General features: G+C 39.7%; 1 protein-coding gene across 1 annotated transcript in view; it reads right to left on the bottom strand.

Moving 5' to 3' along the window:
- Positions 1-548: 548 nt before the first annotated feature.
- LOC139735422 (lethal(3)malignant brain tumor-like protein 4) overlaps positions 549-26,798 on the bottom strand; it is a 50,581-nt gene continuing 24,331 nt past the window's right edge. The window contains exons 5-23 of the mRNA XM_071646175.1: positions 26,117-26,432; positions 20,861-20,896; positions 18,995-19,127; positions 18,354-18,468; positions 17,341-17,419; positions 16,686-16,765; positions 15,972-16,206; positions 14,780-14,868; positions 13,784-14,015; positions 13,236-13,321; positions 9,524-9,634; positions 7,183-7,317; positions 6,669-6,676; positions 5,329-5,403; positions 4,773-4,901; positions 3,477-3,671; positions 2,814-2,863; positions 1,744-1,973; positions 549-1,029 (exon numbers count right to left, since the gene is read on the bottom strand). Coding sequence (XP_071502276.1) covers positions 901-1,029; positions 1,744-1,973; positions 2,814-2,863; positions 3,477-3,671; positions 4,773-4,901; positions 5,329-5,403; positions 6,669-6,676; positions 7,183-7,317; positions 9,524-9,634; positions 13,236-13,321; positions 13,784-14,015; positions 14,780-14,868; positions 15,972-16,206; positions 16,686-16,765; positions 17,341-17,419; positions 18,354-18,468; positions 18,995-19,127; positions 20,861-20,896; positions 26,117-26,432 — 2,463 coding nt within the window. The 3' untranslated portion in view covers positions 549-900. The remainder of the gene's footprint in view (positions 1,030-1,743; positions 1,974-2,813; positions 2,864-3,476; positions 3,672-4,772; positions 4,902-5,328; positions 5,404-6,668; positions 6,677-7,182; positions 7,318-9,523; positions 9,635-13,235; positions 13,322-13,783; positions 14,016-14,779; positions 14,869-15,971; positions 16,207-16,685; positions 16,766-17,340; positions 17,420-18,353; positions 18,469-18,994; positions 19,128-20,860; positions 20,897-26,116; positions 26,433-26,798) is intronic.

Raw genomic sequence — 26,798 nt, 5'->3', positions numbered from 1 at the left:
CTTCCTCACGTGGACGTTTATTTGACAGTCACTATGAAGACGGCTGATAATTGAAGCCGGTGCAGCACTGAGACAAGCGTCCCCGCGTGGTACTGACACCCTAGTCACCTTACATACTTCATTCCATACATGCACAAGTGAGTGGTGTCCTCCCTATTAAGAGGGTGCACACAGTCAGTGTGTGCGAGAGAAGACATTACAGACTTTTCAATTTCTGCAGCCACATAGTCGCCGGCTCTGGTGACTGTCTCGTACAAGTACTGTGCATGCATGTATCAAGTGCCGAGTGTCCGATTTTCAGCCACGCTAACCCTGCTTTTCACAGGTGACCCTGGCAAAATGAAACACTGCTCACCGTCAGTTTGCCCAACTTTGTTTTGACGCACACGACGACATGACCTACGTACGAGTGATATCACAATGGCTTCTAGTACAATTAAAGCCATTTCAAACTGAATGGCGACGCCCTCTCACAGGATATGTTGACTGCTTTCGGCAACGACGCAATCGCAAAGTCCGTATTGACAATCTACACAAACACACATGGACATACCTGCATGTTTGTGTGGTTGTGTATAGTTTTCATCACATGTACACTGCATCGTATGAACAAACGTCTCTTCATTGGTCTTCTGCCAGAATACAGGATTATATCGCCTCCCATGATCCTTACGCTCAGCTTGTTTGTCAGAAATGGGAATGATCCTCCTTATTTCAGCGGTAATGATCAGCTCGGTCACAAACATTTTCCAGCATAAGAAAACATGACTATCAGTGAGAATCCTCTAGGTGCAGCAGTCAGTCATTTTTCTGTCTGTATTACTTGTCTCGTGAAAAAAAAAAAAAGGAAAAAAGATGACTTTCCCCATCTCGTTTCTAACTGGGTCCAGCAAAGGCCTCTCAGCTTTCTTCCGAGTTTTTCAGGATGAGGATGGCGTTGTAAATTTTCAGCGCTGGCCCGAGTTTGATGCTCATGATCTTGACGATGTCGTTCTGTGTCAGCAAGAGGAATGCTTCCCCGTCTATTTGCTGTAAGGATGAAGAATTCACCATGTGTCAAACATTCGCTTTATTCTAACATCACGATAATAATGAAAATGACAGTATAGGAACGAGAAGAGATGAGGAAGTACATTATTGTATATCTGAAAAAAAATATGAAAATAATGATTATAATACAAAGAGGAGGAGGAGGATAAGGTTAACATTAAGAACCTGTGAAATGAATTCCTTTATGAGCCACACATAGTGTTACCTCTGGTATCCTCCATCACAATTCCACAAATCTTGAGCATTGGTTCAAATATGCCTCTTTCATTCAATGATTTTTAACAAAGAATAAGAATGTTCATGAATTTTATTGAAGTTTCAAGCACTGACAATTATCTTTAATCGCCAGGTTTATATTGCACAAACGTTGATGAAATTACTGACAGTTATAAGATTTAATCAGAATTTCTTTCTGACTCAACTCTTGTGAAATCAGTTTCCATGCTTCACTTGTTTATTTGTACAGGCAACTCCTGTTTCACCAAAGTCCTCGGGACCAGCAGTTTTCTTTTGTTACATTGAATCTTCATTATAACTGAACAAATAAATTATACAAAGATATTCAGATAATAATTTTAGGATCTGAATCTTTACTTCTTTGATACAGAAATATCATTATATCTGCGTTCGTTATAACGGGAGTGCGCTGTATCAGGCATCACTTGAAAAGAAAGAAAGAGTAAAACTACGAACCTCCTCTGCAAACTTGGATGCATGGTCCTGGCAGCCGGGCAGCTTGCGGACAAAGTCGGCCACCTCGTCCATGGTCCACTTGGCGACAGTGCTGGCTGAGAGACCAGCCACGCCCGGCAACAGCTTGGAGTGCTGCTCCCAGCAGAGGGGCAAGTCCTTGGCGGGGTGGGGCGACATGGCCGACATGAAAACAGACTGGTGAAGCTGGGTCTGCAGGTTTGGCTGCCCGTCTGAAACAATTTAAAATGGAGGAAAACAAAGAGATTCTATCAGGATCCCATTCCATAAAAGATGTTAGGATATCAACTCTTGCTGGAATGGCAACTTCCCATAGCAACAGCCAATCAGGAAGCTGGATTCTTGTCATTACCATGACAATTGCCATTCCAGCAAGAGTTGCTATCATATCAACTTTTTATGAAATGGGGCCCAGATTATGAGTGAGTGTACTGCTTGTCTAAAAAAGCACCTGCGCAACAAGTCTTTGCTGCCATGTATAATACAGTTTTTCTGTTATTCATCATATTACAAGAATAACAATTGTCATGTGCAATGATAATTTGATACTCTTGAGCTGTAATCTACAATTTGTTCCCTAAAAATGAAGAGAAAGAAACCCGCTACAGCAATCCTCACTTTTCACTTTCTTTGATTGATCAGCATCACAGTAACAGATAATAACCACACTTTTTCCCTCCTTTTTTTTTGGACATACTTATTCAGCATGATATTCAATATTGCATACATTATTTGTTTGTTTGTTTGTTGTTGTTGATGATGTTTTTTGGGGGGTAGATTAGACGTACCACGGCATTTTTCTTTTTAAATACCACACACAAGTCAAATGCATGGTACATCAATAATTTTGAAAGAGAAAGGTTGACATGCACTATTTTGGCCTCGTTTTAGACTATATGTTGAGCAACTGAATAATTCCACACTCTTTCAAATTAACACATTAATGTGTGCACGCTGTACAATGTATATACAGGCCACACAGACAGCCCTCCTGCTTGGACAGCCTGGAGACTACAAGAGAAAACTTGTGAAAAGCAATATCAATGTTTTACCTTGCGTTTCAGGCTTGTTCTGCTTCCCTGGGTTTGTGAGTACTTTGTGTCTGGGGAGAGAGGGGATGAGAGAATGAGTCATATAATTCACAAAACAAATCATCACATTCTTATCCCTTACACCATATACACTGTATCATATGGGGCTCAGTGTCTATTCATATCATGATACTGGAGCAGCTGGTATTCAAGAATGGTCTAATTTAATTCAGTATTATAAATGCCATATATTTTTGCAGGGGTTTTATTTTCACGAATTTTGCGAGTTGGGCGCTATTTGCAAATTTCAAAACATAACACACAAAAATATCAATTCTGACCTGCCCATTGCCCCACTCCATGAATTTAACCACTACCACTTGCGAAATCGTAAGGAAGTCCTGATTCCCAGAAAATTAGACTCGCTAAATACATGGCGCATTAAGTATCATATGATGATATTTTTTAACATGCTTGAGAAAACAATCAAATTTGTCATGAAAACCTGACTCCATGACTACTAATTACAAATGGAATTTAATACACATTAAGAATTGTTCGACACTGTGCAATATCTTATATTTTGTTTTAATTCAATTTGGTACCTTGTTTTCAGGATCTCTTTTGAGCACAAAAATCAAACAATCATTTAGGACCATGCATTCTACAGGAATCTTTCCTCACTTTTTCTTGCCCCTTCCGAGGCCCATCCCCTTGGATGCCAGAGGAGGACGCCCTCTCTGGTGGCTCCTGTGCACTCCTTCCTTGCTGGCGACCTTGTTCTGATTCTTCTCGGCAAGTGGGCAACCAGAGAGTTTGTGGTGGGCGGTGTACTTCCCGGTTATGTGGCCAGAACCATCACAGCCTGGGGTGGGACACCTGCAAAGTAATTTGCATGTATGGAAGTGATTTAATTTGATATTGAAAGTGGAAACATGTTCCATTGAATGGGAACCCTTGACATGGGGTCAGATTGAGGCACTCAAAATGATAAGAGTTTGATATCCCAGAATACGATAACTCCGCTCTTATCGATTTGAGATGTTGGCAAATTAGGCTGCTAAAAAATAAACCATTATATAATAGGAAAAATTTGAATATTTTCTGTCATATCTACACGAATATGGGTTGTTCGTTTAAGGTATCAATGGAAATGATCTGTTCTGCTGTGATGATGGACTTACTTTAAATTGTTTACAAATGGGGCTTAATAGTATAAGCCATCTGCGAACACACTCTTTATATCTAAACTGATGTGCATTTCATGTTACTGAAAGTACATGACATACAGGCAATGAAGTCATCAACAAGAGTAAAAGGATGTGGAGTGATGATAGTTTTTGAGGTATGAAACTATATCCTTATGTATACATATGCATTATGTATTTAAATTATTATAAAAAGAGTACTTGTATAATTATATCAAAGCAATATATAAGTACAATCACACTCAGTCTAGAACTCATTTAATGCAGTAGAATAAGACATGGACTATTTTACACAGAATTGCTCACTGAAACAAAGAAGGGTGGGAGGGGGTCTTATGCATTATTACATCATCCATTTTTGATCCAGGTTTGTCCCCCAATAACAGGGGTGGCAGGATTTACCTCACTCTCACACCTTGCCACCTCTCTACCTCAAGTCCTCCATCAAGCAAACATTCCTAAGCTCCTCCTCCACCGGTCTCTATCACATCTTTTTCAGTCATCATCGCCTTTAAACTTTTATTTTTCTGTTACCTTCTACCAATCGAGGACACCTTTTACCAGGTTTTGTTAGCGATCTTTTACTACACTGTTTTTTTTTTGGGGGGGTTGTTTTAATACGACTGACCTTTCCTCCTTGTATCAGTCAAACAAGCGAACAAACAGACAAACAAACACACACATTTATCATTCATGAGACAGCATAGTCCTTCTCCACAGAAAAAGACTTGTATGATACCCATTGCATAGCCTGTTCTGATATTGGCCTTACTTTGGTTCAGTTAGGATGGGAGATGACGGACACTTGTCTACGTTCGCTGATCCCCTGCCTGGCAATAGTCTGTCATTGAGGGCGGTCTCCTTGGTCATGTTCATCTGAGAGTATGGGCAACCAAATGCACTGTGGAAAGAAAAGTTGCAGGAAAAAATTACATAACATATTCACTGAAATACTGAACAGATTGTTAATAGAAACTATGCACAGACAATCAGGAAAATCATTTCTTTTTTAGATTTCTTATCTGATGGTCTGAAACACTAAATAATTTTACATTGACATCTGATTTTTAAAAAAAAAAGATTAAAAAGTAATGATGCAGAGAGAACAATCATGGCGAGAACAGACATGGATGAAAATGTTATTGTACTGTAAAGCAAGATATTTTAGCGGCATGAAATTTTCGTGGATTGGGGCCGACGGCCTGTTTTGCAGCATAAAATTTTTGCAAATTGCCACTGGCATTCAATGCATATATTTTGTGAATCTTGGCTTTCAGGAAATTCTTGAAATTAAAATGCATGTAAACATTTCTGGTTTTACAGTATACCTGTGATGTCCTGTGTACTTGGCACCCTTTATGTGGCCAACTCCATTGCAACCTGGGGTAGGGCAACCAGATGAACTGTGAGGGAAGAGTAAATGCAGCAAACAGACAATTCAGTTGAATTGGTTTGTGACTTCAAAATTTGATATTTGATTCAAGAACCCTCCACCCCCCCCCCCCCCCCAAAAAAAAGAGAGAAAAAACAACAACAGCCAAGACATCTGAAGTGTATCAAGGGGAGTTAATCAACAAAATGTAATACAGGACAAATCTCACGAATATTCTTAAAATAAAACACCATGCAAAGAAGAAAATTGAAAAAAAACAAGAGACCCACGGGTCTAGCGCTCACCTGAGTATCGCAAGTTCACCTTTCATGCAGTCACTAATCTAAATTATTCACAGCTCTACCAAAATTTGACCAGGCATTCTCAAGTGGAAGATGAAAATGTACAATAAGGGCCCAATTTTTTTAAAATTCCTTAATTTGGGGGGATTGGGGCCCCCTGGGGCCCTCTGGGTGGGGCATGGTGCCCAGTTTGATAAATTGAGATCCTGACCCCTAGGGATGCTACCTGCCAAGTTTGACAAAAATCCATCATGAGGTTTTCAGGAAGAAGATGAAAATGTACAATTCAGGCCCCCATTTGGACCCTTCCAACCAACCCCCCTCCCCCTACCCCCAAGAGGGGCATCCCTGGATCTCCTATGAACAAACTTGAAACTACAGTCATTAATGTACTCACTCATAGTATTATCTCAGCTCTATGACTTCTGATTCTAGAGAAGATTTTTAAAGATTCCTTCATTTTGGGGGTTTGGGCCCCCTGGGGGCCCCCTGGGCGGGGCATGGTGCCCATTTTAACAAATTGAGATCCTAACCCCCTAGGGATGCTACCTGCCAAGTTTGGTGAAAATGGGTCATGGGGTTCTCAAGAAGAAGATAAAAATGTACAATTTAGGCCCCATTAGGACCCCTCCTCACCCCCCCCCCCCTCCCCTGGGTCCCAAGGGGGGCACCCCTGATTCTGCCATGAACAAACTTGAAACTACAGTCATCAATGTACTAACTCATAGTATTAACCTAGCTCTATCACTTCTGGTTCTAGAGAAGAAGATTTTTGCGGATTCCTTAATTTTGGGGGGTTTGGGCCCCCTGGGGGCCCCCTGGGTGGGTCATGGTGCCCATTTTAACAAATTGAGATCCTAACCCCCTAGGGATGCTACCTGCCAAGTTTGGTGAAAATGGGTCGTGGGGTTCTCAAGAAGAAGATGAAAATGTACAATTTAGGCCCCATTAGAACCCTTCCCCACCCCCCTCCCCTGGGTCCCAAGGGGGGCACCCCTGATTCTGCCATGAACAAACTTGAAACTACAGTCATCAATGTACTAACTCATAGTATTAACTTAGCTCTATCACTTCTGGTTCTAGAGAAGAAGATTTTTACAGATTCCTTAATTTTGGGGGGTTTGGGCCCCCCTGGGGGCCCCCTGGGTGGGGCATGGTGCCCATTTTAACAAATTGAGTTCCTAACCCCCTAGGGATGCTACCTGCCAAGTTTGATGAAAATCGGTCTTGGGGTTTTCAAGAAGAAGATGAAAATGTAAAAAGTTTACGCACGACGCACGACGGACGACGGACGACGGACGACGGACGACGGACGACGGACGACGCACGACGCACGACGCACGACGGACGCCGGACGAAGGGCGATCGCAATAGCTCACTTGAGCCTTTGGCTCAGGTGAGCTAAAAATTCATGTTGCAACACCTAGCAACCAAATGATGGGGAGAAAAAAAAATTCTATCAAGATTTTACCTTCAAACTGGGGTTAGATCAAGCAAACTTACGTCGCTGAATCAGCACCAAGAGGGTTAATGGGCAAGACGAGGAGATGAGAAGTCTTGGCGCACCAGCCAACGGGATGAATGTCGGGATTGTCATCGTCAACCCAGTAGTCGTACACACTGTCCCAACCATCAAAGTGAATCTTAAGCAGATATGAAAAGGTGGGGAAAAGAGCTTAACCTGTTGAAGACTAGTCAAGAGTATACTCGGGCAGGTATCTATGGGAAATGTGTGTTATAGCAAAAACAGCTTGTCCTCAATGGGCTAACCCTAAAAGGGCCGGGGGGGGGGGGGGGATTCCACCCCCCCCTCGACGTTTCGCGCCATAATTCTGTAACGCAAGAAGGCCTCGTCGCGAGGCTTCTTGACTTTCTTCGTTCAAGTCTCGCGCAACTTTTGAGACCAAATTTGCAACGTCCGCGCATACTTTTGCGAAGCCACGCCCATTTTTGTAACGGAATGTCGCCCCAAAACGGGCCCAATTTTGTGATTTTGTGTACATTTCCTATGGAAAACAGTGCTCTGTCAGGAAAGTCACAAAAACCTGATTATTTTTACAATTAAACACTTTCAATGATTAATTTTGTGCTAATTATGGTAGAAAAGTGGTCAGTGACAATTTCCAATGAAAAAACAAAGAAAAAACAAAAGTTGAAAAACAAGGAAATACGTAAGAAATTCTGAAAACAATAAAATACATAAGAATTGAAATGAGTTTTGTAAGTTTTTGGGATGTAAAATTGTTGAATATGCTAAAACAGATTTACAGATCAAAAATTAGACTCTCAATGCTTTTAATAAGGCTAAAATATCATCTTGAGCTTAATTTGCATAATTACTTAATTAAAATTAGAAATTGATTGTTTCAAAAAATCTCATGACACAATCTTGTAGATTATGACGCGGGTCTCACGCATGCAAAATTTCATCGCGATCGCACCACCAATCTGAGCATAGCCAAAAAAGCCCGGCCCCTTTAGGGTTAAAGGGGATTCGGAATCAAACCCAAGTATGCATGTGGATTGATTGAATGCTGCAATGTTAGTAGAACACATAAGTGAGAGTTTGAGGATAACCAGACAATCCTTTCAAAATTTATGAATTTTAAAAGTTTTGGTGAAGCCATCAATGGAAGGGAAGACTACTACAGTTTATGTCACACATGAAGAATGATATACAGAAGATATAAAGAAAAGTCAACATATATTCACTTCTCTAGTAATATGAAAGAGCACTTGATTTACCTCCTTCATAAAGCAGGGGGAATAATAATTATTATCCTTAATGTGATTATATCAGTTACAAATCAGAGGGAATGTGTTCTCCACATAGGAAATGACATTTTGTGAAATTCTCTTTGTATATTTTCTTCACTTTGTTGTCCATGCGTGACACCACAAACTATAATGGTCTTCTCATCCAGCAATGTCTACACCAAAATTGTAAAAACTTGTAACTTTTGAACAGATTATCTGAGTTTCATAAACTTTGCTGGTGTGTTCTACCAATATCGCTGCATTCACTTAATCCACAAGTATATTTGGGTTTCATTTCCCTTTATGAGCTACTGCCTTTATATTTTTCTAGAGCTTATGAGTTATGAAAAGTGAATAATTTCTCCTCCTTGTTTTTGTTTTTGTTTTCATTTTTCTTAATCTCAGTCATATATCCAAAAGAAAAGCAACTTCCTTTAATGAGAACCTCCTAATTCTTAATGCAGAATTTTATATTTTGTGCAGTGCCAGGAGCATGCTGCAAATGGTAAATTACCCAGCGCATTGTGGGGGAAGGCTGGTTAGGGAAAACCAAGGGGTCTGACAAACACAGTTATTGATAAGATTTATGATACAATTTGGATTAAAAAAAAAAAAAATTTCTCAAACCTTGTTAGCTTTGATAAAATCTACTTAAATATTTAGTTATAAACAAAACTTACGGCTTATCCTTGTGGTATGTCTCAAAAAGCCTCGCTTTTCCATAGAAAAACAAAGCACCAAAGAAGTTTTCAGGGAAATGTTTTTTTAAAGAAATTTCTGACAAAATGATACAATGCTAATTAATACTAATGAAGCAAAGCCAACCTTGTTAACAGCACTGCAGTAATCTCAGGGCTGAAAAGGCATATTTTCTAGAAAAATAATATTTCTACCTTTCCAGTAATAGGCATGTGTGTAATAAAAGTTGGGGAAAACATTGTTTTCCATGAAACTTGCATTATTTTTGGCAAAAAACAATATAACATACTGCAAGAAAAAAAAAGTAACATCAGTTGGTATCTCTGCTAATGCTTCTTGGTTGCTAATAACTCCTGTTTACACTGCATTTTTCACATCTGAACCAGCACTCACCAGTATCCGGTATTCCTCCACGTCTGCTACCGTGGCAACCCTGATGAGGGAGGGGTTTCTCCTGTCCACACACTCCAGCTTCATACCCACTTCAAAGGCCAAAGGAGGGCGCTGTTTTAAGATGTGAAAGGAAAATTCAAACTTAACACACCTTTCCACATACAAATATATCCATGAAATGAAGCTGACAACAGAACAGATGCTGACACAAATCTCAAAATAGTCTGAAAATGTTTGGAACTATGATGTACTCTCAACTTTGGCTAAACTGGAAACAAAAAATGCAAAACACAAAGCACTAATAAAACTAGAAATGTCGCTACAGCGACTGGTTATACCCCCGCCAAACAACATTTCATAAGCTTTGGTCAAAACAACATTTCATAAGCTTTGGTCAAAAAACTGAGGAAGTAGTTAAATCCGCAAGATCTTTCCTTGATCTTCTGCCATTAATATGCCGCCATTAATATGCCGTTACCATGGCAAAGTACTTTCGGGTACTGTCGAAAAATGCGTCTTGCACATCTACAACCAAAGGCACACATCTGTACCAAGTTTCATGGAAATTGGGCAAAAACTGAGGAAGTAGTTTGCAACACAAAATTTTCCATCATTTTGGCTCATAATATGTGAGCTGTTACCATGGCAACATACTTTTTGTCACTGTCAAGAAATGTGTCATGCTGACCTATATCCTAAGACAAACATTCAATATGAATTCCATGAGAATTGGAAGAACACTGATGAGGCAGTTTTGCCATGAAGCATTTTGCCCTATATTTTACCAATAACATGCCGTTACCATGGCAACGCACTTTTTGCCACTGCGGAAATATGTGTCTTGCACATTAACATATTCAGATGAACATCTGTACTTAATTTCATAAAAATTGATCAAAAACTGTGGGAGGAGTTCGCGACGCAAGATTTGTACCCATTTTTGCCCATAATATGCCGTTACCATGGCAACATACTTTTGGGTACTGTCAAAAAATACGTCTTGCACATCTACAACCCAAGGCACACATCTGTGCCAAGTTTTATGGGAATCGGTTGAAAACTGAGGAAGTAGTTCGCGACGCAAGATTTGCAACGGACCGACCGCCCGACCGCCCGCCCGCCCGCCCGCCCGACCGTCCGCTGATTCCTATATACCCCCTTCAAACTTCGTTTGGCGGGGGTATAAAAATTAGATATGGATGAAAAAACAAACAAAAGAAAAATGTCATTAATGCTTAAGGGGGTATCTCACTGAGCGGCGAACGTTTGCGAACGTAGCGAATTTGGGAATTCGCCAGGGTTCGTAAACGGTTGCAAAAGGTTCGTTAACATTCGCAAGAAAGTTCGCAAACGGTTTTTATTGTCGCAAACAGTTTTTCTTGTCGCAAAGAAATTTTGAACATGTTCAAAATTTCTTTGCGAACCTTTGCGAATTTGTATTTTCGCTAACAGTTGCAAACATTCGCAAACATTCGCAAAACACTCGTAAGAATTCGCAAACGGTCGTAATACGGTGTCGCTAACATTTTTATATGATTCGCCACTGCTAGCGAACAAGTAACCACATGGTTCCTATATAAAAGCTTCTGAAACAGACAAGGTTCCACTCTAAGAAAGTTCTTGAAGCTCTTGACATCTCCATCATGATTGTAATTGCTTCAAAAGCTTTTCATATTGACCAAAGTCTGTCCTCTGCAACAAGCACTCTCTGACTCTCTTTCTTTTCTTCTTCCTTTCTTGTTTTTCTTTATTTTATTTCTTTTACGCTGCACAATTACTCTCTAAAAAAGAAAGAGTGAAAATGTTCACTCTTAAAGGAGTGAATTACAGAAAAGAGTGAGTTTTGAGTGAAATTGGAGTGAATTTTGAGTGAAAATATCTATTTTCACTCATTTTGGAGTGACCTCAGGGATCACTCGAAAATCTAGGAGTGATCCCTGAGGTCACTCCAAAATGAGTGAAAATGAACATTTTCACTCCAAAATCACTCTAATTTCACTTGAAACTCTCTCTTTTCTGTTGTTCACTTCTTCAAGAGTGAACATTTTCACTCTTTCTTTTTTAGAGAGAATAGCTGTAGCAGCAGCCTGACAAAGCAGCTCTTCAAGGATATATAGCAACACCTTGAGCCTCTTCTTGGCAGAGATTTATTTCCATATCCTGGAAATCCATCTTGAACGGTTGTCACAAGAGATCTGAATTCAGTGGAAGGTTTTATGTCGTTTTATGGGTCTTACTATACAAAATCGCCTGGTACTTTTCTAGGTTCAAGAACATTCGCAAAATTGTCGCAAAGGATTTGCAAACAGTTGCTAATATTTGCAAAACTGTCGCTAGCATTTGCAAAATTGTCGCTAACATTTGCAAAATTGTCGCTAACATTTGCTAACATTCGCTAATAGTCGCCACCTGTGTTCGCAAACACTTTCGCAAACATTCGCTAAAGTGTTGCTAATTGTCGCTAAACATCGCTAAAAGTCGCTAACTGTCACTAATGGCAGAAGCGAACTTTGATTTTTTGCAAACATTCGTCAGAAAAGTTGGCGAATCTCAAATTCGCTACGTTCACAAACGTTCGCCGCTCAGTGAGATACCAGCTTTACAGTGGTGGTGATGATTACCTTGTACAGGGATGAAGGACAGAAAGGTAAAAGATAAACTGCTACTAATGACTAAACAGCTGAATAAGTAAGTAACAAAAAGTAATGGATATAGAAATAAGCAAATCCGAAAGCAAGCGTTGAACAAATGTCCTGTTTTGGTAACTAGATTTATTTCATACATATCTAGATAAATCTTGTTTTGATGATGGACTACATATACAACTTCTACTTCTTTGTTGTTGCTTTATTTTTAGTTTACTCAGGCTCCATTGAAAAAAAAAGAAAAAAGAATAAAAATACATATGCCTATATACAGTCCGACCTCTGCTATCAGGCCAAGTCGGAACTGGCGTCCATCTGCACTTAAAAAGTGATTTAGCCAAAAATGAGAGGAACCATGTTTATGTATCAAGTATGCTGCTGACCCAGTGGTAGCTTTTCAGTAGGAAGTATACACCAGAACAGTATAGTATAATTTATGCAAGCTGTGGTGTTTTGGTTGATGTTTGGAGGACCAAAGATGACACAACAGCTGTATTCATTACATGATGCTGGTAGTATGTATTCCGTGCATCACATTACATGTGGTATTGATACAAAAAAGTGACGATCAGGTGATGTATGATATGCTACTTGTGCAATATATGATACCACACTAGCCTACTTAAAATAAGAGTCATTAAATTGAAACATTTTATTGTATAAGCTGTTATTTTCACTACAGATATTTTCGCAGATGAGCAAGTCAGGGACATTTTCATGAACTGACACCGAGGCTATTGGAAATGCAATATTAGTGTAGCTCATGGGGACATTTTTGTGTGTTGTTAAATTTGCAGTCCAACAGTCATTTGTGACATTCACGAAAATTTAACCCTTGCGAAAATCACATCTAATATAGTACTGTAAAATTCATAACATGTTTCTGTTGGGAATATCACATGTAAATTGTATGAGTTTTGCAAAGTTATAATGGTGGTTGAAATCACTTCTTTTTTTCTTTTTTTTATTTGACTTCCAGATTAATAGAGAAGTCCGCATAAGAGAGGGCTAAATAATTGAGGTCGGACTGTATGTATGACAGTAAATTCACATAACTTTCTACTCACCGGTTTGAATGCTCTGGTGGGCACAGCCACTGACTTGGCCTTGGCCAAATAATCTGACCAGGTGAAGTTCTCAAGGTCAGGGTAATCTATGTGGGTTGACAGAGAGATACGTGTAGCACACCAAACAGTACAGACATATCCATTCTCAGTAATCGGTGAAGATGGAAATAAATGCCACACTATGATTTTATGCCACACAATGATTTTACGCCACTTTACAAATCATGTACATGACTATCATTATACTTTTTTACATAACCAAAACAAAGCGATCCCAATAAAAGGTGGGACCAACAGTTTATTACATTGTAGGATAGCTCTGTTTTACTTTGTTTTATGATATCTCAGCCATTTCAAAACCAATTTTCATCAAATAAACTTTGAATTCCTCTAAGACCGATATGCTCTTTACAATATTTCATAGGGTGGTTTCTAAGTATCTCACAAAAAGTTTAAGGCTGAATCCTCACCTCAACCAATATTATACCATCCCTTTAAATGCATCTAAAGTCTTGATGACAGAAGTGTTGCTATGGCGATGAACCTACCATTGGGCGGGGTCAGGGCCAAACCATTCTCCTCACACCAGCCAACAGGGTGGATGTATGGTGACGTCGCGTCGCACCAGTAGTCGTACGTGTCCTCCCAGGCGTCAAAGTGGATGAGGAAGCGGTTGTCCATGATGTCGGTAACCGTGGCGACACAGATGAGGGTGGGATTCTTGCGATCCACGGCCTCCAGCCTCATCCCCTTACGGAAGCCCTGGGGTGTCACTGTTTCCTACACATCCCACATGGCAAAGACAACCAGATGGTTAGCATCATCAGGTGCAAGTTACTCGCATCAATAGTACATTTGATGAATGCCATTGCGATCATTGGAATTCGGAATTAATAACCTTTAACACTCCAGTTCGTTATGATCTTCATCACATTTTTCATCGCTCACATGCTTTTACTTCTCATATCATTTGATGTCATGGAAACCAGAAACATTTGCAGCATGAAATTGTCACGAATTGGAGCCAACAGGTTTTTTGCTGCATGAAATTCCATGAATGTCCACAGGCATTCCCTGCATTGTGTAGACAAATACCTTCACCTGCATTTTACTTTCACAAATCTTAGCTCCTCGTAAAATTGGCAAAAGTTTCTGATTTCACATTAACTAAAACATCATTTGACCAAAACCTGAACATGATGTGTATTTTTAATATTAACATTCCGCACTCATAGGCCCGAATTCACGAAGGTGGTACAATCTTTGTCCGTGGTTTAAACCATGGACAAAGACTGTAGTTTTGTATGGGGCGCCAAGTGTCGCATGGCCAATTTCGTTGATGAAATGACTGATTTCATAACGAAATAGGCCATGCGACACTTGGCGCCAGATACAAAACTACGGTCTTTGTCCATGGTTTAAACCATGGACAAAGACCATAGTTTTGGTGAATTCGGCCATAGTCTTTTTGTCAACACAATATACCATACTCCAAACTTTATAAATTCTTTCAAAGGCACAGTACACAACATGGATCAACTCACGTTTTCATAGTTGCTGAAAAGATGCTTTGGGGCCGAGGTGGATCTTGTCATTTTCAGGTACGCATTCCAACTGAAATCTGCTGCAAATCCTGGAGAAAGAAAACATTCAGGCTCATGATTATTCCTTTGCAACGATGGCATCCCTCATACACCACTGGCACACAAGGTCAAATATGAATGAACATCAAGTCACAGTGCTGAATTAAATTCCGACACTCTATTAAAATGACAGGGAAGGTAGTGATGAATATCATCTTGCAACCCTACTCAGTGTCTAGCAGAGTTAGCAGCCCTGACAAGATAAACAGAAATCAAATTCACAGGAACAGCACACTACAAATGTACATACAGCATGAATATGGGATTATGGTAATTATGCATTCACAAATGCGTTTAGAGTACATAAAATGAAGACAGAGATCTTAGCAGAAATACATTGTAAATTACTGCTATCTGTGAACTATTTATACTAAGTTGCACAAACAGTTTATGCCTGCTGAACTATTACGGTCTATCAGACCATGAATCATGTGAAAAGGGTCAACTCTTGAGGGATACTGAAGACAGTGACCAAGGTGCGAATGTACTAATTACCAATTGCACAAATTCTAGAATTTTTAAACAAGTTAAAGTGGAAGCCCCGTAAGTGTGTTTATAGGTGTGTATGTGTGAGAGTGTATCCTGAATGCATACTGGTGTAAACAGGTATTTTACACAGGTCCTTTAATTTCCACAGGTCTGTACCCCAGAGAGAGGCTGGGATATGGGGAAGGTGGGACAAGAGGAGGGACAGAGGGCCAAGAGGGAGAGGCTGAGAGGTAAAGATGGACCAGAGGGAGGGGCTAAAAGGTAGAGATGGACCAGAGGGAGGGGCTAGGAGGTAGAGATGGACCAGAGGGAGGGGCTAAGAGGTAGAGATGGACCAGAGGGAGGGGCTAAGAAGTAGAGAGGGATCAGAGGGAGGGGCTAAGAGGTGGAGAGGGATCAGAAGGAGGGGCTAAGAAGTAGAGATGGCCCAGAGAGAGGGGCTAAGAGGTGGAGAGTGGGCAGAAGGAGGGTCTAGGAAGTAGAGAGGTTCCAGAGGGAGGAGCTAGGAGGTGGTGGGGCAGGACTGCATGAGGGAGGGAGGGACCACAAGGAGAAGCCAAGAGCTAGAAAGGCTGGACAAGGCTAGATGAGGGAGGGGTCTCACCTTTGGGTGGGAGGAGCCTGTGTCCGGTCTTTTCACACCATCCAGCGGGAAGGATGTCTGGAGAGTCGGCGTTGACCCAGAAGTCGTAGCACTCTGAGTAGCCATCAAAGTGGAGGCGGAGACGGTAACCACGGATCTCCATCACCGTCAGCACGCAGAAGAGGGATGGGTGTTTGGGGTCAATGCCCTCCAGCTTCATGCCGACCTTGAACAGATTCTTACTGGTTGGGAAGGGCTGGTAAATAAACAAACCAAACAAACAAAAATCACATGACATTGGTATAAAAAAAAATTATTTGACTTATCAAAATTCATTTTCTATTACAATTTAATAAAATCTTGATGTTGTTTTTCCACTCTTTGTTATCATGGGAAATCGACTTCAAGTGCTGAGCACATTTCTTATTTTATGTGCAGGGAATCACCAATTTGTAAAAAACACCCAGTACTAGTATGGTCACTTGTCGGCCATTCTTATTCACTTCATGAAAGGTGAGGTAACGATTACTAGACCCTCCCAACCGAAAAATTAACAACATACGAAAATGATCAATGCGTAGCAATTCATGGAAAAATATTTGTAAATGAAGATGTCAGCTTGTACAGTAATTTGCCATCAAGCAATTTCAGTGTGAAGACAGCATTCACAGCAGTCATGGGGGGGGGGGCAAAAAAAACCACAAACAAACAAAACAAACAAACAAACAAACTCACTGTCTTGAAGAGCTTTACAGGAGCAGCTATGGCTGATTCCTGCTCAAGGTAACTGGTCCACTGAAATCCTCTTCTTTTACCTAACAAATGAAGCAGAAGAAAATGCATACTACTATCTACAGAGCAGTAAACCTGATGTTTCCCCACCAATAGATTGTACAAAAGTGTGAGAAGTTACTGGTATTTGGGACAGATATTTCAAATTTTTACATGTTTTTGACAGAAAATCGGCATGTTATTCTTCAGGAATCAAAGAACTAAGATATGAGGCAGAATGACTACTATCTATTTTCCCGAAGTAATCGACAAAGGCATGAAGACAGATACAGTGTATAATACATATTCAAACCCTTAACGCTTAATGAGCCTGATCAGTGTCTAATACCAGTAGTCATGTCTCATTCATCAAGCTACTTTCACACACAATGCAAGGAGAACTAAAAAATCATACCATCTGGGCCAGACATTTGATGAATAATCACAACTGATTGTTCATACCTTCAACACAATGCCAGCCCATGACTTACAAATGGTATCAATCCCATAATCTATTAGCACTCTTTTTACAACACAGATTGCCAAGCGAAACTGGAAGCTTCAGATTGAATCTGTGCCTAGTCTACACTTACAAACCTTATTCACTTTACTCTTTTACCTTTGCCTGTAGTCTTGTCGGGAGACTTCATGTTGATGGTCATCTTCAGATCACCATGGAGACGGGCAATGGGAGAAATCTGAAATGATTTGACAGATGAGCGACAGAACATCACTTGTTAGAAAAGAAAAGGATGTGATGTCTTTTGTGAAGGACTTTAGTAACACTAACAACCTTTTGCAACTGAAACCAAGTCAGACAGGTTTTTACCCAGCATATCAGAGACTCCAACTCTCCCGTTTTCGACGGGAGATCTCCCGCCGAAAACCCATTTTTGCAAAATCTCCCGTTCTCCCGTTTGAGATTTAATTTCTCCCGCCCTGGCTCTTTGTCTCCCGTTGGAGAGGATTTCTTACATATTTCTATCGTATGTTGAAATAATAAGCCTTAGATAGCACCAGAGAGCATCTAGAACCCTGGGAATTTCGCGCTTCGCACACATCAACTTTGAGTCTCCCGTTTGCTAGGGGTTTCAGGCGGGAGAATCTCCAGATCAGAAGGTACTTTGGGTTGGAGTCTCTGGCATATCCAAACCAATACTTTTTTGGAAGGTGGAGGGAATTGACAGCATGTGTGTCATTATGATCCTGGCTGAAGAGACAAAAAAAGAACAACAGAAAAATAACTTTATTCATAGTGAATATCATCCCTGAGTATATTTCATGACAATCTCTAAACAGTGCTACCATAATACACATTAGAAAGGAACAATTCTGGCTTTATGAACTGTGTAATGCTGTGTTACAACACCAATAAGAGGTGCATATTAATTTTACAACATTAACACTGTGAGGTACTAACTTTGAAATGACCTTGAAGTTGACAAATTACACAGATAAAAAGATTTGTCACAAAAGTAATTTATTATGGCACAAAGCTTTTGCGCTCCCAGAAATGTGACGATTCATTTTGTATAGATCATTTGTTTGCTGAAGAAGGAATGATAAAAGTTTCACAAAAGCTGCTCTTGCATTGTCTAAAGAGTCAATATACGAAAATATGACTGGACATACTTTGCCAGACGAGGGCAGTGTCATCTTCCTCTTGGGTCCCTTTTTCTTGGCTCCAGCATTGTTCGAGGCTATGGCAATGGCCTCTTTAATGGAATTCTTCTTTAGGGCACCTTGTCTAGAATAAAACAAAACAAAACGAAAAATAGTACAAACATCAATGATATAGAACAGGCAGGGCAAGACATTAACTTTATGAGGCTACATTGTTTATGCGTTTTCTGTGTAAAAGCCCCCATAAAGTTCAAATACAGCCAAGTAAAAAAAAAAAGGTCCTAGTTTCTCAACCCTGCCCCCATCAATTTTTGCTGCTTTATTCTGAATGATAAAAAAGATTGAATTTTGATTTATTTTCCAGCCATTGGGCCTTGCACATGCACAGCCTACATATTGTACCATACTTAAATATAACTGGAAATAAGATAACTCAAATGGCATTGTGCAATGGATCAGCCACTTTTAAATCCAGGAAAAAAAACCAAAAAAAAAAACAACTGCTTTTTTGGAAAAGGGAAAAAAAAAGTGCTCTTATCTTCTTTTTTCAAAAAGTTGGGACAAGAAACTAATACTCTATTTACTTGGCCCAACAAGCTTCAAAAGTATTACACGAATGCGTCTACAGATGGGCGTGATCTGGAACTCACTTGCTAGCATAGGCTCCAACACAGGACTGTGAGCAGAATCGTCCCGACTTGCAGAACTCTGTGGAGAGGCCACGCTTGCCACACTGCTCACACATACACGTATCATCCTTGCCCAGACTGTTCTTCCTTGCTCCTTCATGGTGAACAAATACACAGGAAATAAAAGAAGAAAAACATGGAAAAGTAGAAATTACGCGATGCGTAATATATGTCCCCGCCGGAAGTAGCATTTTGTAGCAAAATGTACCATATAGGTAAAAAATCAAGGTCAAAGGTCAAAGAAATTAAAGGTCAAAATTCTGTGTAGAAGTTTTGAAGCCCTCACCTAGTGCCATCACATAAAGCAAACGGAATCGAAATCTGGTTAGAAATGGCGAAGAAGTAGCATTTTGTAGCAAAATGTACAATACAGGTAAAAAATCAAGGTCAAAGGTCAAAGAAGTCAAAGGTCAAAATTCTGTGTAGAAGTTTTGAAGCCCTCACCTAGTGCCATCACATAAAGCAAACGGAATCGAAATTGGGTTAGAAATGGCGAAGGAGTAGCATTTTATAGCAAAATGTACAATACAGGTCAAAAATCAAGGTCAAAGGTCAAAGAAGTCAAAGGTCAAAATTCTGTGTAGAAGTTTTGAAGCCCTCACCTAGTGCCATCACATAAAGCAAACGGAATCGAAATCGGGTTAGAAATGGCAAAGGAGTAGCATTTTGTAGCCAATGTACAATATAGGTCAAAAATCAAGGTTAAACGTCAAAGAAGTCAAAGGTCAAAATTCTGTGTAGAAGTTTTGAAGCCCTCACCTAGTGCCATCACTTCAAGCAAACGGAATCTAAATCGGGTTAGAAATGGCGAAGAAGTAGCATTTTGTAGCAAAATGTACAATATAGGTCAAAGGTCAAGGTCAAAGGTCACAACTGAAATTTTGTGTAGAAGTTTCAAAGCTCCCATGTAGTGCTATCATATAAAGCAAACAGAATCAAAATTGGCTCACAAATGACAGAGAAGTAGCAAATTGAACATTTTGATCATACACGGACGCACACACGGACGGACACACGGACGGACGCACAGACACACACACGTACGGAGCCCGTTTCATAGTCCCCTGCTCGAACTCGTTCGGCGGGGACAATAATAGATACATACGGCGAATGGAGAGATTGGGACATAAAACAGTTTGCAGATAGTAGATTGAGACACAATTGCTACATGAGTGGCAAGAGAAAGATAGTAGTAAGAAGCTCAAAATTCTTTTAAAAAGCGAATGCTTCATTTGGTAATAATCCTCCAGCACAGTGTTTGTTTACCAGTTTTCATGTTCTTTTATGTGATCACATGATAAACATTGTTCATCATTTTTTTCAAAGGCAGCCTGCCATAAAACTGATGTATCAAAAGTACTGTAATCATTTTGTTATGTGTGCACAATGCAGCAAATTCAAGCAAATCAATCTAGGAAAAAAAGAATGTATAGCTGCTAACACTCAGACATAGTACAGCATACAACTTTGTAGGCCCTACTATGAAACAGACATACATCTTGTACAAACATACATACATTCATAGCTGCAAAAAACATACAAACTTAAATATATATACAAACGCTATACATACTTGTACTTAGGCCTATATACATACAGACATACATAACCTGACATGAGATGTATACATTGTATGCACATGAATTGTCACAGTACATGTGTGTAAAAAAATAGATAAATAAAATAAAAAAATGTAGACAGAGAAAGAGAAAAACACACCACTGGGCCAAAAACATATAATAGGAATATCTGCTATATTACACATCACAATATTATCGTATCATGTTATACCACGGAGAAAGGAGAAAAGGAAATAATCCAACATACCTGCATCATCATTCACCAGGCTACTCTTCCTTGGTCCTTTGAAAAAGAAAGCAAATATAAGTGGAGACAACGTGTACTACAAGCAAAAAGCCTAGATGAACAAACAGACAGATTAAATGATAGCGGCATCATAAGAAATTATTTACTATCTAAAAAGTGGAATTTATCATCAAACTATTTCTCACTGGCCCTTGCATATCAAATATGTGTATACAGTACACTCCCCTTATTAACTCTTTATGTGCCACGTTTGCACGTCCGGCTCAGTCGACGGCGTGCCAACTTCGCATATTCTGCTCAACAAACAAAGCCGCCAAGACCGATCGATAAACCGCTAATTACTGCTAATCCTGCGGCACAATAAAAGCGTTTCTTGTGCTTTTGTTCCACTCATATACCACTTGCATTCTATGTGGTGGTCGACTATCAAGCGATGTTCCCAACTAGATTTGCTTGTACATTCTAAGTTTCTGTCACGGTTTTATGTGCAAAAGTCATGCCTTTACAGTAATGTAGAAACTGGTCATTCAAAAGAAAAATTGAAAATAGATTCGTCATACAATTTACATCGTAACAAAGCTTGCCATTCCTCTTTGACTTTGCCTACTATTATGCCCATCTGAACAGAAATTTGTAGAAGTTATACAAATCGGAAAAACAGAGTTCTTTCTCAAAGCATGACTACCTTCGTGTCTCAGAATAACGTGGCACACAGGGGATTTCCACCATGGCACATAAAGAGTTAAGAAATAAAGTCTAAAAATTATCATTTATTATCCCTATACATCTTATTTGTTTGGTTATTATATGAAATTTTGATATTTAAAACTGCCTGTCCCAAGGAAATCTTTTTAACAGCCGTCAATTTAATTAACTGAGCAGCAATGCAAATGCAAGCTGACTTACAAGTGCATTATGTACATATTGATTTACATTATGTATGTTGATTTACAGTATCATACCCTGATCATCACTTATGTGGCCAAATGAATATCTATATATGTGCTGTACATTTTATGATGATTCTTCTATTTTTCTATGGATTACAGTTGAACCTCTCGTATCCGGACAAGTCGGGACCGGGGCTCATCCGGATAAGGGATTTGGCCGGATACGAGAGACTCAATGCTTTATACATGTGCATATACATACACATGTACTGATGTAGCCCATTGTAGTACCACATGTAGTAATGTGTATACTGCAACCTTTTCATTGTTACATGTGAGAGGACTCAAGCGCATAATCTTGTGTCCATGTTCTTGCGACGATTTGGGGATGTTTGGGGATGTTAAAATGTCTGAAGGTAAGCAATTTGGAAGGAAATTTGATGTAATGTATGTTAATCATGTTGGAAGTAATACATGTGTATGTAATTCATGTGTGTTTGTGTAGGAGTTCTCAAGGAGTTGGGAATCCCCCTTTTCTCCCGTAATTATTAAAAAAAAAAAAAATCACGGCGAGAATGCGTCCGTATAATAGAGAGATCCGGATAAAGGGAGGCCGGATAAGAGAGGTTCAACTGTACTTGGATTTGCCCACAAAAAAAAACAACAACAATGCAATCAAACCAAGATTTTGTCAAGGGAATCATTTGTCAAATTGCTGCTAGATGACTAATGGTTAACAAACGATATTGCATGAAAACATGCACATTTACGAAATCAGCATGAAATCAACTTTTCAAACATCCCTCTATGATTATCGAACTTTTAAAAAAAAATCAAGAGTAGCAATATGAATCATTGGAATCGCATCTTTCCAAAAATCTGGTAATGTACATATATCATGTATTCATATTGCAAAACTCTATTTACTAAGTTTTATGAAATCCTGTAGAATTACTAAACTTGCACAGAAACTAAAAAACCTGACATTATATCTGAACCGAGTTCAATATGAACGCAGCATGATAGGACACTATATATAGCAAGATGATCCTATCTCTGGGTCAGAAGGTTAGAAGGTCAAGAAGGTTCAAGGGGGATAATGAGTTTTCAAGGAATTTTTCGTACAGGCAGCCATATCAGTAGGGGCTACACGTATGTTGTAACTTTTCCACACCTTGGCCTTGTATCATATCGTATACTGTCAGCAGGATACGGTACTGTATAAATTGCGAAACATTTCATAATGTGGAATTTCTGCACATGTATGGCTCTAAATGTGATGACAGTATGAAATATTTCTAAGAACAGAAATGCTTCTTCTCCCTCTGTGTTTAGTCCATCTGAATTTATATCCATGCCAGCAAAGTGTCAATGGTCAGTGAAATAAGCATTCATATGGAATTGATCTTATCAGATGAGCAAAGAAAGCCAACAATACAGAAATTTCTACATTTGCAGAAGGGCACATGTGTTACAATCTATTCAATGCATTTTTGCAATGACCCTCTTTTCTGCGGTACAGCGACTAGGTCACTTGGTGATCAGAAACGGCTAATGATGAAAATAGCTTCTCGGAAGTGTTTGGACAGCAAGCTACAAGTACAATTGTAGTTGACACGCTGACCCGACATTAGTCACAGTACCAGACGCGGATCTAGAGGGGGGGGGTTGGGGGGGTTGCACCCCCCCCCCCCCCCCCCCCCCCACTCCAAAAAAAAAAAAAAAATCCAGGGACCATTTTTTTTTTTTAATCTTATCTTCTTTTTTTTAACTTGTAATTTTTAATTTGGCAATGACCTCCATACCCAAAATAGTGGTGTTTTAGATGGAAGAAAATGTCATTTTCACACACAGATTTTCAAAAATTCTCCCTACTGTGGGAGGGGGGACACCCCCCTCCCACACCCTCCCCCCCCCCCCCCCCCCTTTATAAAAAGCTAGATCCGCCCCTGAGTACTTTGCTCAATATTTCTCAGACTTCCAAAAAAATATGGTGGCCTAACTTGCACTTTTTCTGCTGCTATTCACAAATGAATCTTTCCTCATTGGATCAATCATTTTTTTTTTCCTTCCTGTAAAGGCAAGCTCTCAAAATGTATTCAACTGTAACACACAACGATATGAAATAAGACTATCCCCTTTCCACTCTCCCTTTACATGCAAATCTTTGTGTGGGGCAACTGAACTGTAGTATCAAGTGACTGGACATACAAGTGGATGTAGTCTTTCCCAAGACTGATACAGTTATTAGATCTATACACACTACAAAAGAGGATAGTGATAAGACCTTATTGACCAACTGTCTGGAGAGGAGGCTAACCTTGGAGGTTATGCATATGAACAGGAAGTTTTGGCTCTACCTCCCACACTGATCAAGAACTGGCAATTTGACATGAAGGACTGAAGGAAAAGGAAGTTACTAGCCCTTTCATTCTGACAAATCTTACAGGAGTGTGCTGTTTTGAAAGCTTTAAGATGTGTACAATTGATGTTTAAGGACAAAACTCCCCTTTTATCAATTTCAAATGGACATCTTTCTTATTTTTACCAGGTAATATAACATATTGACATGTGTAAACGTGTTTGTAAAGAACTAACACATTGTGTTAAACTTTGTGACTTCCAATGTGGATAAAGTGACATTCCTTTACTGTAAAAGTGGTTTCTTTCGCGTACAGAAACTTTCGCGGTTTCCATCGGTGCCGACTTTTTCACGTGTGCTTAAATTCGCGGTCGGTAATGATAGCGTGGTAACAAGCAACGAGTTCAAAACATTTTCGCGTGATGTTAAATTCGCAGTTTAACCTCAAAGCATGAAAAGCACGAAAATAAAACCACCGCGAAAGAAACCACTTTTACACTACATATGAGGAAATGCATCATAAAATGTCTGAATAGTCCTATTGTACATGAACAAATCCCTGCTGGTATCTCATATATTGCCATACTACAAAATCTAACAGCATCTATGGTTTTGATTGATTTATATACCTTACTCTGAGATTCAGGGAGTTTCTAGGCTTCTGACTGGTCAAAGATGCAGTCACAACATTTCTGCTGTAGTGCCTCGCAGTCAACTAGTGGGTTAATATGTGCGTAAGTATATCTTCCATACACTTTTGTGCATTGTGGAATTAAATACTTTATAATATGTGCTTTCTCTCCTGACTTGCATTATGATTAGCTTCATTTTAAGGCCTTAATTCAGCATAAATATCTCCAATTAAGTGAAATGTGGTATATAAAACAAATATTGACTGCTTCTTTTCAGATCACAGTTAAAGTTGTTTGCCGTCAGTGATTTCCCGACAGTGCCACTCGAAAATGCCCCACCTTGACTTTGCCTCAGGGCATAGCATAGTTGAGAAATCACCTTTGGGCAAATAGTTTTAAATGTGCCCCTTGAAGCAGTCAATATCTGTACAATATTTGTTTCATCAAAAGGTAAGAATGCATTCACATAGACTCTAGAAGAATTTTTCATTAAAACTGCCAGGTAAGGATACCTGGGAATGAGTTCACTTTAAAAGCACTTTGAATTTTCTCAGGCAGTATGGGACCAGCAAAATTAGTTACTGTAAAACTAGAAACATTCGCAGCTTGAAAGTTTCATGAATTACCAGTGGCACTCAATGCATTGTGTAGAAGAATACTTTCATGTCCATTCTACTTTTGGCTCCTCAAAACATTTGTGAAAGTTTCATACACTCAAAAATTCCTGGTTTTGCAGTAGCTGGCATGCAATTTAGACACAGACTTCAGCATTGTGCTTAGCACTCTTGCTGGCAGAGATATTACACAGAGTTTATTGCTGACATTTATATACCTTTTAACCTATCTCGTCTCAGCAGTAAGGTTTATACTCCACAACTCACTCAGTACCAAACAACACTCTTGACTTTAATATCTCCATTACATCAGACCGTATGTGGACTGTTGTGACAAGCATTCGTGATTGTCATGAATTATTAGAGCTTCAATGTGTCTTTTCCTTTTATGACAACATGCACAGAAGTTCTGCAAAACATCAAGGAATTGAGCAAGTTTCTGCAAGTGAAAGGGGAAATGCAAACATGTACCTTAAATCCTCTATGTAGCACAGAGTCTTAAACTAGTAAGATCCCCCGAGAATACAGCTGTACTCTTACAGCATATCATTTTGTGTCTCTGTGTGCCATATTCAAAGGGAGAAGAGAGTGACAAGAGAGAGAGAGCAACAGAAAAAGAAAGATAGATAGAAAAAAAAAAGAGAGGGGGTGAGGGAGAGAGTGAGGGAGAGGGAGAAAGAGAAAGCAGAAGAGAGAAAGTGAAAGAAGAAGGAAGGTTTCCACATTACTGCATATGGCTACATTAATGAGAGACTTACTTCCTCTTCCGCTGTAGCCAGGACTTGTCCCAGATCCTGGACTTGGCGTCGTGGCCCTACTAGCCGGGAGACTCCCGACCTCACTCACTGCTGCACCGACACCACTTTTCTGGTCCACACTGTGGGCCAAGACCTGGTTTTCCATCTGGTCCACCTCTCGGACCATCTGGTCCACCTCTCGGACAATCTCTGCCGTTCCGGGGATGTTAGAGCCATCTGGAACAGCATCACCACCAGGTCCTGGTCCAGGTCCTGGCCCATCAAGCTCTGTCTCATCCATGATGAGGTCCAGGAGTCCAAACTCATTCATCCGGAACTATGGAAGATAATGGATCACCTCATGAAAACAACGCGCAGCTCACTCCAAATCAAAACTGTAATTTCAGTGTGTGTACAGCAATTACGATAGCCTATAATCTAGGTGGACGATGCAGCTAATGTCTTAGCTGTAAATGCTAAACGTCTGATGTGGCGAGACTATTGTCTTTTCTAAGCGATACATCTGATGTGGCAAGACTATGAACAGTGGATATGTGCAAAGCATCCATGACCTATATCCACTCGTCTTGCTATAGTCATTGTTTTCTAATTATCGATTTTGAATTGGTGGCAGTTTTCGTACGAAGAACTGCAAGCGATTCATATTCAATAATAAGAAAACAACGACTAAAGCAAGACAAGT

This window comes from Diadema antillarum, unplaced genomic scaffold (genome assembly GCF_040938485.1).
Source record: "Diadema antillarum isolate AM-2024a unplaced genomic scaffold, OU_Dant_1.0 seq00000577_RagTag, whole genome shotgun sequence".
NCBI lineage: Eukaryota > Metazoa > Echinodermata > Echinoidea > Diadematoida > Diadematidae > Diadema > Diadema antillarum.
This window is presented reverse-complemented; position numbering and strand designations above follow the sequence as displayed.